The 11,906-nt window shown below is 40.3% G+C and overlaps 4 protein-coding genes across 4 annotated transcripts; 2 read left to right on the plus strand and 2 right to left on the minus strand.

Moving 5' to 3' along the window:
• Positions 1-4,365: 4,365 nt before the first annotated feature.
• SS1G_03952 (hypothetical protein) lies at positions 4,366-7,688 on the minus strand (the record flags this gene model as incomplete). Its single annotated transcript, XM_001595812.1, has 2 exons — positions 4,366-4,546; positions 4,621-7,688. 2 exons carry the CDS (start codon positions 7,686-7,688, stop codon positions 4,366-4,368), a joined length of 3,249 nt encoding a protein of 1,082 aa, XP_001595862.1.
• A 344-nt stretch (positions 7,689-8,032) lies between these two features.
• Positions 8,033-8,335, plus strand: SS1G_03953 (hypothetical protein; the record flags this gene model as incomplete). The annotated part of the gene is made up of 2 exons (XM_001595813.1): positions 8,033-8,222; positions 8,289-8,335. The coding sequence occupies 2 exons, from the start codon at positions 8,033-8,035 to the stop codon at positions 8,333-8,335; spliced, it is 237 nt and encodes a 78-aa protein (XP_001595863.1).
• Positions 8,336-8,628: 293 nt separating this feature from the next.
• On the minus strand, positions 8,629-9,584 carry SS1G_03954 (hypothetical protein; the record flags this gene model as incomplete). Its single annotated transcript, XM_001595814.1, has 3 exons — positions 8,629-8,974; positions 9,026-9,175; positions 9,265-9,584. 3 exons carry the CDS (start codon positions 9,582-9,584, stop codon positions 8,629-8,631), a joined length of 816 nt encoding a protein of 271 aa, XP_001595864.1.
• A 1,559-nt stretch (positions 9,585-11,143) lies between these two features.
• On the plus strand, positions 11,144-11,610 carry SS1G_03955 (hypothetical protein; the record flags this gene model as incomplete). Its single annotated transcript, XM_001595815.1, has 2 exons — positions 11,144-11,240; positions 11,297-11,610. The coding sequence occupies 2 exons, from the start codon at positions 11,144-11,146 to the stop codon at positions 11,608-11,610; spliced, it is 411 nt and encodes a 136-aa protein (XP_001595865.1).
• Between the last annotated feature and the right edge of the window lie 296 nt (positions 11,611-11,906).

An 11,906-nucleotide genomic window follows, 5' to 3' on the forward strand; every position in this document is an offset into this window, starting at 1 on the left:
AGAAAACTAGATAGAATTAAGATGAATGAATAGTAAGTAATTGATTTGATTTGATCAAGAGAGAAAGAGTGAATTGACCAATTGAGGGAGGGAGACAGACGTAAGGACCAAAAGAGTAAAGAAGAAGAATGGGTAAAAAGCAAAGGATTGAATATTCTAAAGTAACTCTAAAGTAACTCTAAAGTAACTCTAAAGCATTTATGGTTCTGACTAGAGAGGACGGGTACAGGAAGGTAAATGGTAAAGTTGTTGTATGGGGAAGGGGAAGGGGAATGTTGAATGTTGTGGGTGTGGGTGTGTTCAAGGCAAGGTACACAAATAAAGTAAGTAGTGCAGTGCAGTGCAGTGCAGTGCAGTCCGTACCTGGGGATTATTTTTGGGGTTTGGTTGGATTGGATTGGATTAATAAGTTTGGGGGATGAATGAATGGATTAATAATAAAATGCATAATTTGATCTGGACTGAATTGAATGTCTCTAGTTTATAGGTAATAATAAGTCTTATGTTTCTCTTAAATCCCTTCTCTCTTCTTTCCTCTCTTTCCTCTTTTCCCTCCAGTTCTCTTGACACTCCCTCCCTGGGATCTATCCATCTACCAAGCATAATATAAAAAGCGCGTGTCACCTTAAAAATTACTATTCCTTATCGTTCCCTAGGTAGCGAATGATCTTCTCCAGGGAAAGCAGAGAAAAAGCAAATGGATTTTCAATATTAAATGAAGTAATATAAAAAAGAAACTTCATAATGCTATTTATTCTTATAGGTACTCTGATCATTAATGTTTATACATCATCAGATACACGGACTACAGTATATAGTATATCTCGGTATATAGTTTAGGTACGAGGTAACATCAATTCATCTTGACTTGTATACCACTACAATCAATCATCTTCAATCATCCATCTGCAATACTCCTATACTACCTCGTACTCATTTCTATAACCTTCACCATATCAATCCTCTCATCAAATCACCCTTCGACATCGCACTCGCGTTTCCCGATAAGTGAAAATCATTTGTCAGACAAACAAGGGAGTTATCACAATAATAATAATCCATCCCATCCATCCATAGTCCAAGGATCTGAGGATTGAAAGAAGGGATCAAAATCAAATCACCTTGGTAACCTTTTTTCCCTCCGTAAACTGATTGTCACCCCTAGTATAGCGTTTGCCGATCTTCCTTCCAGGTACACACTAATCATGAATGGCCTTGTGGGTAGACACAGACACAAAGCCCACTGTGGTCCAAGAATAAGATGCTTTGAGAAACAAAACGGCTTTCTAGCTTAGAATCGATACTCGCACAGTCTGTATCCATATTTACATTGTTACATCTAGTGATAATGAACGTGTATTTATTATACGTGTACTCGATATATCCTCCACAGAGTGAGCCCATTCATCATTCTTTATTTATATACGAGTTAATAATATTTTCATCTGAATCAATACTAATCCTGCCAATACTACTTTCCTCCCAGGACATACATACTTAATACATACTTTACTAAGCACTATCACCAGTCTAACATCTCGATCCATCCATCCATTCAATAAACCGGTCCGCCACAACTTCCATAAGACTCTAGCACAAAAAAAAATACATAAGGACCCCTTACCCAAAAGAACTAGAACTCGAACATCGCCTCCCAAGTATCAATGAAAGCAACCAGTCATCCATCCATCCATCCAATCCAACGTTCCTCCAATTGCAACCTTTCCAACGCGCAACATACATACGCGAATACACACGCCAAATAAGTTTCCGGACGAAAGTACTCGTAATGGCGTGGCATAGGTAACTAACTTCAAACCAAGTCTGGTCCGAAAACGGACGCAAAAGGCGGATGGATGCAAAAGGGTACCTGACTTTCATTTCCTCATCCAGCAAACTACTTTCAACGCCTAGAACGTTTTCTCCTAGCTGCCGATTTCCTAGACTGTAGTAGTGTAGTGTAGTGTGGTACGAAAGGATACGATATCCGAAACTATTATTATAATACTATAATAAGGAACAACTATTGTAGGTAATAAATTGTCGGGATCTTATCAATATGACACAATTGATAGAATAAACAATGTGTATTTTTTATGCTTAGTGATATGCCCTCAAGGGATTGTTTTGGTCTACAGGTTTTTATTCAAGCGACTTTTGAAATAGAAAGGAAATTAAAGAAGGTAAATATTATAATTATAAAAAGAAGATATTATAATACAAAGAATATATATTATAGTTTATTTATTATATTAAAGGTTTATTTACAATTTAAACTTTAATAAATCCTAATTATAATATTTGAAATTGTTTAAGTGAATGGTTCCTGCGTAGCACGTGCACAGGGCACTAGTCCTATTAGGACTAGATTGAGAAGCTCTCTGTAGGAGAGCTTCGCACTTCCGTAGAACTTAGATAATGAGTGATTCAGATACAAGACCAATATAGCCTCAGTTCTGCCCTATCAGCTTCCCACTATTCCCTGTGTAAGGTCATTCCTTTTAACAGAAATCAAATTAAAAAAGAGAGGATTTAACTATTTTTTTTTTGCTATTATCATTATAATATATATACTATTATTCAGATTATTAATCTCTAATGATTATTTTTTTCTTTGTTGGTATTACTTCATTTAGATATTTCACTGTTACGACGGGCTACACAACTACCAAGACACGTGATCACAAATGATCAATAGTGATCATTAAGGATCACTAAGGATCACGGTATAGGTGATCACTGATGATCATTAAGGATCACTAAGGATCACGGTATAGGTGATCACTGGTGATCATTAAGGATCACTAAGGATCACGATATAGATGATCACTAATGATTATGAAGGATCACTAGTAATCATGGAAGCATGAAGGTCTATATAATCAAGATGGATTTCCTTTGTATAGAGCTTCGTGCTCAAGATCAATCATTTAGTATATCCTACTATTAGTTACGAATTGCATTTCATTATTGTCATTACTTAAGTCCCTGCTTGACGCCTAGTTATAAACCACCTCGAGAGCCTAGAGCACTTCCACGTGATCTAGACGGCAAACCTCGTAACATTCACTTCTTGATATTTTTGAATTTTATACTTGCAATGTCACACTCAAGAATACTGGGTAAAGTATCTTGTATTAGAAAATACTAAGCTAGGGAGAAAAAGAAGAAGGAAAACAAGAGTAGAGAGTTTTCCTGTGATTAAATACAAACGGGGCATGCCACGTGACCTGGAGGTGTGAGGCGTCACATGCAAATCAATAGAAAGAATAGTATGCTATGAGATAGAGTTCTGCTATGTTATATCGAAAATCCAAAAATCCGATTCGTACTTATTTCAGTTTTAATGGGAAATCATTCCCCTTAGTACTGCGATTAGTGATATGTTACGACGGGCTACACAACTACCATCACATGACCAAGGCACGTGATCACAAGTGATCATAGAAGCATGAAGGTCTATATAATCAAGATGGATTTCCTTTGTATAGAGCTTCGTGCTCAAGATCAATCATTTAGTATACTCTACTATTAGTTACGAATTGCATATCATCATTGTCATTACTTAAGTCCCTGCTTAACGCCTAGTTATAAACCACTTCGAGAGCCTAGAGCACTTCCACGTGATCTAGACGGCAAACCTCGTAACAATAATAAACTACTAATCTTCATCCTCATCTCCATCTCCATCTCCATCTCCATCCCCATCTCCATTTCCATCTTCATCCACCATCCATCATTCCTCAACCTCATATCCAAACCATACACACACATCAACAAAATAACACATTCTCAACCCTGCAAACCAAATCATAAGAATATATCCACAAAGCAGCAAAGCAAAAGGAAACTCTTAAATTCTCATCCTAAAAGCAAGACGTAATCTTATATATAGACTTTCGTCTTTCTCTCCCTTCCTTTCCTTTCCTTTTCCTTTCCTCTCCCCAATTTAGGAAGATATCACCAATCGCACTCCTAACATAGCACATAGCACTTCATTCCCACGTTAGCTTTTGGAGACAAGAGAAGAAAAAAGTATCTAGGTATTCCGAGATATTCATCGCACCACAACATCCTTCTGCAGTTTACTCGTCAAAAGATTGTAAACGTAATTGTAACTGTAATTTCTAAGGGGGAAAAAAAAACTCCATTCACCATCCATATATGCATTTTTAGAATCCATACTCCTTTATGATAAATAAAAAGAAATTTGATATATGGGAGGAAAAATTCCACCATAATGCCACAATGCCACAACTGATTAACGTAAGAGGTATCTCGATTATCAAAGCTGAAGTAGAAGAATAGATTGTGGAAGTTCAGAGATTGCAAATCACTGATATAAGTGTCATAAATATGACAGGTTTACAAATACAAACTCTGCGCCGCAACGATATCTCTCCTGATTTTCTTAAGCGATTCGTCGAATTTATTTGATACCTCATCTGAGCCCATGACCTTTCCTGCTTGGGCCATTTGTCTGAGAAGTTCTTCAAGACGACGGAAGAGACGGATGAGGGATCCTTCGTAGACATCTGTCATTTTACTGTAGAGATATGTTAGTTATTTTACATACGAGAAACTCAAGGCGACAAGGGATGTAGGAGTGTGAGAACTTACCAAATCTCCGCAAAACTCTTCCCCTGTGCCCAGACATAAACAACTTCCATAAGTTGCCATTTAAAACTAGTCACATATTCTTCCTCATTCATCTTCAATTTACTCTCCGCAGTAACTTTGGCGATGATCCTAGCTTGAGCTTGAATTTCTCGATATTTGGCTGCCAATTCCTCTTTCAGTGGAGGACATTGACTCTTTTCTTCGAAAATGAAAACTGAAAGGACAGCTGCGCACATTTCAGGAGTTAAATCATTGAAATAACCATTGAATAGAAGTTCGGAGAGAAGAAGTTCGTGACCATCACCGGTAGATGAGATTTCACACGCGACACGGGCCTTGAGCTCGACTACTTCTTGTTCATTTATGAAACCTAGCCGACGAAGGACACGTTTGCGGGATTTAAGTTCATCGAGTTGCATGATACTTAAAGCGGCGGTGATAGCCTTGCGTTTTTCTTTAATTTGTTTGGTGATGTCTAGTTTACCGGCATATTGGTTGTAGAGATCTGGGAGACGGGGAGAATTGTGGAGGGGGTTTGAGAGTAGACGGGATTCAAGAACTTCAATTTTGCGAAGAAGTCTCTTGAATGAATCATCTGTGATACCCATGTTTTCGATAGGATCGAGGACCGCGATACCATCTGGGAAACGGCGTTTGACTTCGTCGAGAGATTTACGAATTTGATTTCGTTCATTGGCTGGATGAAGGTCCTTTGGAAGAAAGATACGAACATGTCCAATAGCTTCAACGCATGACAGAAGTACTGGAACAACTTCCATCTTGCCCTTATCGCCCTCACCCGGTGGTGTAATACCCAATGGCAAGTCATTTTGTGTTTGTGTGCCAACGATACTGTCTGAAGAAACTAACAAAAGCACATCGAGGATGTATGATTGTTGTGGGGCGTATTCTACCGAAGATCCCTTGGCAGGTCGTCGTGGTGTAAATTTGACAACTGCTCCCCAACCAAAATCATGATTTTGGTATTTGATATGAACAACTCGTCCTGGTTGCATGAACTGCAGACAATAGTTAGGGTGGTTGATGACATCGCGCATATCCTTGGTGTATGTAGTAAGCTGTTGTCGAAGATCGTAGTAATCTTTAATGGTTGCTTCATCTGGAATTTGAACATCATCTCTTGCAACTTGCAAATCTTGAAGTTCCTTTTCAAGACCAGTGACACTTGAAGTGTTCTGGAACTGGTAAAAACAATGTTCTAGCATAAATTCCGGTGAAATTCCCTCCAAACGCATCAAGTTAAGAATCATGTTATAACCGAGGTAGAAAGCTGAATTGAGCTTGTCCTGCTCTCCTCGTACAATTGTCTTAGCACTCTCTGGCTCCATCTTGTCATTTATCATCATGATAACAATACCTCTATCATCAAGACCACGACGACCAGCACGACCAGACATTTGTACGAATTCAGATGGTGTCAAATATCGCATCTTCTCACCATCAAACTTCTCAACGCTAGTGAAGACGACAGTCTTGGCAGGCATATTCAAACCAATAGAGAAAGTCTCTGTAGCAAAAAGAACCTTGATCAAATTCTCCTGGAACAAAATTTCGATAGTTTCCTTGAGGATAGGAAGAAGTCCAGAATGATGCACACCAATACCACGTCTCAACAATGGCAAGATGTGCTGGATTTGTGGTAGTGTCCTATCTTCTTCTGATAAAGACTCAATTGCACTCTCGAAGACTTTCGAAACCATGTCCTTTTCCGATTGGTCGTTAAAAGCCATGGAGCTCATTTGCAATGCATATGCCTCGCACTCTCTCTTACTGAAACTGAAAACAATAACAGGATTGTAGTGCTTCAACATGATCATTCGAACAATCTTATAAATATCCGATCCCTCTTTATTGGCACCCTTGTTGGTCTTCTTATCTTTACCACGCCCCTTTTGCTTTGCGTTGATATCTGCTGGATCAGACCCTTTTTTCTCCTCAATTGTTGCCATGGCCTTTGAAAAGTTATCTTCTCTGAAGTTTCCCTTCTCATCAACAATCAAATGTATACCATCTGCACCAGCTGGGAAGAAATAGTGCTGTAAGGGGGTAGGTCGGAAATCCGTGTAAACAATGTGACATGGTTGATTATGAGTTTTTGTGATCCATTCAGCAAATTGCATAGCATTCGGAATAGTTGCAGACAAGAAGACATATCTGACCTTATCCGGTAATAAGATGATAGTCTCTTCCCAAACCACACCTCTGGCTTTGTCTCTCATGTAATGAATTTCATCAAAGACAACCCAGGCAACTTCTCTCATAATCTCAGATCCTCGGTATAACATAGATCGTAGAATTTCTGTTGTCATAACCAGACAGGTCGCGGTTGGGTTGATTGTAACATCACCAGTCATTAAACCAACATCTCCAAAATCCGCAGTAAATTCTCGATATTTCTGATTACTCAAAGCTTTAATGGGACTTGTGTAAATGACTCTCTGATTATTCTTGAGGCATTGCGCGATCGCATATTCTGCTGTAACAGTTTTTCCCGCACTGGTATGCGCCGATACCAGCACACTCTCATTTCTCTGAATTGATGCAATGGCAACCTTTTGGAAAGGATCCAATTCGAAAGGCCAAGTTCTAGCAGGTTCAGCGGGGGCCTTGTGCTGTGATATCGGAATGTAATCGTAATCTGGAGGTAAAGAAACTTGATGTTGAATGTTGTGCTGTAGTACCAATGCCTTTTCTTCTGGGGCGCCCTGTAATCCTGCAGAAGCAGCCAATTCTCGCGATTGTGCTGTCTCGAAGGTATCCGTAACCACTGGTTCGGATTCTGTTTCCTTTCTGCGTCGTTTTGCGTCCTTCGCTTCACTAATCTCGTCCACTTCTTCAATATCCTCTTCCTCTGCATCTGCTTCTACCACAGGTTCCTCAGCATCAACCATCTCGGAATCGCCATCCTGCGCATCAGAAATTGGCTTCACATCACCATTCGCATTTCTTTTCTTGCTGCGATCTTTCTTGTCTTTCTTTGCCTTTTTGGGTCTGCTAGGAGCAGCCGTCTGTGGTTTATCCTCGAAAGCGTCAAATAAGTCATCCATACTGAATTATGTCGTATCGCATTAATCAGGATCGAAAGGTAATTGCGGTGTGTTGATAATTCTTAAAATTATCAAAAAAGTCGAAGATGTGAAATTAACATAGATATTTTTTTATTATCGCTCCGGGCCATTATCCTGGCACTATCTCTGATAAAGTCCCATTCTTTAGCTTTAGCCTTAGGCATTAAAATTTCTGGTTGTTCCCTCCTCACTAGTGCCAAACCAAGCTTCATCAAAATCATCCGATTGACTGTTTCCTCCAAATACAAACCAGAACCCGATATTCAAGGTAATACCTTACTGTTGGGCCGCCGCAGAAGTATTCGCTGATGTACTGTCAATAGATGTTATCCAGAGCAGCCGTCCGCGCATCCTCCACAACCTCAATGGTTGCCCGCCGTGGCTTCCACTCTACCCGCGCTCAAATGGGTTCACCATACCATTACCCTGAGGGACCACGAAGCAACATTCCATTCAACCCAAACACAAGATTCTTTGCTTTAAGATACTGGGGATTCATGGCTGTTGGATTCGGTGAGTGAGAAGAACATCTTCGCTGGAGAGAGGGGTATTAGGGAGTCGTACTAATATTGGACATAGGTGCTCCATTCGGCATTGCTGTCTGGCAAACATGCAAGAACCAATAGAGGCTTTTGTTAGAGAATGTTGCACTGGGAGGATAGCTTGAAGCGATTGGTATTGAAAACTAGAAGGGTAGGAATGGGATACACAATACAATATTCTCACGTATTTAAGTTCATTCTTCTATATCGATTGTGCTTGTTTCCTACGTACCCATCTTCATCATGGCCTCTATGCATGATGTACAGCCATAGCAGCAAACCATGATCTCTTGAAAATGCATTCCTATCCCAGGCGAAGCGGCTCAAGACAACCCCTCACTCATCTAATCATAGTAGTATCTTACTGGACATCCCCCTCAAGACTGGACTTTCACTTTAGTATCAAAGGTATGCCTATCTGCTGCTTTTAGAGCAAAACATCCTCTAAACTCCTCTTGGACTCCCGATAACTCCGCCATTGCACTCTTCATATGATCAGGATCGCTTCCATTCTGAACCTCCACACTAGCAGTGAGAATCCATTTGTCTTCAGCATCAAACGGTTCCAACAATTCAAATGGTGGCAACCTGCTGTTCACCTTAGGGCGTGAATTGCCATCAACTTCTTGAAACTCGGAAGGGACTTCAAAGTAACGACTAAGTGTGAAAACTATATTGTTGTGAACTGTCCGGTGACATTCTTGAATAATCTCTCGCGTGAATCTATTAGATGTTTAATGACTGGGATAATTATTTAGTAGTGATTGAACGAACCGGTGATTGCTGTCTTGTAGAAGTTTACATAATGACTTTTCATTGTCAATGGCAATGAACATCCTGCTATTCACGATGGCGGCATTTGCTGGATCTGGGAGATCATTCCATCGCAAAGTACCTGGAACCTCATCACATGGCAGTAGGCCCCTATTTTTGGTTAATAGCCAATCATGAAGGCATAGATAGCCTTCAGAACAATCACATTCTTTGGCATGGCAGCAGTGGAAAGTACTTACGATTTGTCCTCTCCACTACCAAGCTCCTTTGCTGGCTGACCAAATTGGCTTCTATCAACATCATATATAAGAGTAAGAACATAAGATTGACGAATCAGCTGATCGTTAAGATTCTTCCACCAAAATTGTTTATTCGGCGGTTGCTTTTTGAGAAAGGAAGGATCAAGGCCTTTCAAATTGGTCCGACTCCGAGGACCTTCGAATACTAATCGTCGTCGAATAAAGGGCTGTGGTATCATACCACAATAGCCTTGTAATATCCGCAGAGCACGAGAGACATCTTCGCTATCCACTGATGCTGAGAGGAATAGCTCATGCATGATGATTTGGCAAGGATTGAGTTTGGGGAGGCCGAAGTACGGAGGGAATGTCTTGTCTAGGTTGTCTTACACCCGGAGTAAGTGTTTGCTTATTGTGATATACTTTTTGGGGGGATCAAAGCAAGGGAGAGTTTTCGCGGTGAGATTTTATTCTGGTAGGAGTTCAAGAGGTGGTGCGTGGAAATCAGATAAGTGCTCATAGGTATTATGAGTAGGTACTTTTATGAGACCGTATTGTTGGTATTATGTGGGGATAGCCTTTTCCAATGTTCAGTTCTTTCCTCAAGTATAGATAGAGTGATAGATGGCATTCAATTTTGAGATGAATGAATCGGACTCCGGCTTGTGAAACCTCTGTATTATAATTAACTCTACGGAGTATATCTCCCCAGGCGGGCCCCAGAGTTTAGAACCAGACGAGGCTATCGAGGCTGAAAGAGCTTGATGAGATGGGGGAGGGGATTTCTTGGTTGATAAATTCACTTTGACCAATGAACGAATGAGCCAATAATGCTTTATCTTTATCTCGCTTAAATATTATTGATTGACCCTACATAACCCGTAATCCGATCATTTCCAAATGCATAAAGGGAAAGAAGAAAGAAAAAGAAAGAGAAAGGGAAAAGATGCAAAGGTCCTCGGTTAGTTCATCATGATACTAAACATCATATGTCAATCATGAAATGAAGGATTGTTGGAAATCTCAAAATCTCAAATCTCAAAGTTCGTCTCAAATGTCAAATGTCAAAAAAAGTCAATCCTATGGCTTGTGAAGACCCATCTATCCGGACCAACCGTTGAATGTTACTGTATCAGAAATAACCCCCAAAGTATGTTAGCGATGTAGCGATGCACGCCCGTCCTGCAAAGCAAAGCATTCTGGGGATAGGGAAATGCTCAGATAGTCTCAAAAACCTTTATTAGAATTTATGAGATCCTTGATACATGCATCACGCCATCAATCCATCAACCAATGGATTATCAAAGAACGGATGTCCGATAAGAAAAATCCAGTTGATTGATAATTTATCGTCTGAGGAAATTGGCGATAATCAAAAAATATATCGGAGGTGGCCTCTTATTAGTGACTGACCCCGCACAACTACTCGAGTACACCAACAGAGAGCCTCCTCTGAATTCTATTAAAGACTGTTGGATTTGCTGATTTCTCTTGAAAAGCCCTTTGATTCATTCATATTTATTCTATTTTTCAAGAAAAACATTATCTTACACAGCCAATAAGATTTTAAATAATTACAGCTTCATAGACAAGACCGACGTCTTTTTTTCAAGAGCTGTTCAAAAAAACCCCATTATCATATCCATTCACTAGTGGAAGCCTATCTAAATTCCCCCATCCGGATTCCGAATCTTGTCCCACCCACAATCCATCTTAAAGCTTTGGAAATTCCGAGCTCTTTTCGTTTTGACAACTTAACTTACGACAATCTCTTCCAGCAACTCAAACAGAGGCAGACGACTTTTCACGTTGCACATCTTCTCAAATCCTTCAGACGTGTTTCCTAATTACTTTTTAAATCCTCTTCTCAACTATCAAGATGTTTGCGACCAAGGTTCTCCGTCAAGCCTCTGCTGCTGCTGCTCACTCTGAGCGTACTCCATTGATCAGGTTCATGGGCAAGAGATCAATTCCTTGTATGTATGATCCAATCTTCAATATGTTCTTTAATCTCATTCTAAAAATTTAATAGCTTCCATCGATCACTCTGCTCGACCACACCCAGCATCCCCAAGCCACGAACTTCCAGCAGGCTTTGCTGAGGCTCAAAAGTCTTCCTCCTTTTCTTCCTACAGACAGAAGGCCCAACAGCATGGTCCACTCGGTCGCGGTGCCAGTAACGACGGCACCATCGGTTCTCTCTCCGGTAGAGCTTTAGGCTCCGTCGCTCCAAACAAGGGTGAATACTTCGATCGCAACGAATTACCTGCACGTTTCCGCCGCATTCCAATTGACCTTGCCGAGATTGATGCAATCGAAACCGGTGGTGCTACAGTTGTCTGCTAAGTTTGAACTTTGAGAAGAAGAAGAGAAAACTCTATTGTACAATTATGGCTCGCTACGGAAAAGTGATGGATTAAGGCAGGATATACCCATTAAAACGACGACTTTCATAAAGCTCTGGCAATAGATGAATGAAGTTAATCGGTAGAGACTTTTTCAGGTCAGGGAAATAAGCTCCAAGTCACGGTTATGCAGTTTGGGATGGACAAAAGGGATATGATGTTCGGACGAGTGGCACGGAAAAGTTGCTTTTACAGGGAAGTCGGAGCAGGTATCATGTTTGCTTTCGGACTTCTCTT

Source organism: Sclerotinia sclerotiorum, genomic scaffold, assembly GCF_000146945.2.
Source record: "Sclerotinia sclerotiorum 1980 UF-70 scaffold_4 genomic scaffold, whole genome shotgun sequence".
Lineage (NCBI taxonomy): Eukaryota > Fungi > Ascomycota > Leotiomycetes > Helotiales > Sclerotiniaceae > Sclerotinia > Sclerotinia sclerotiorum.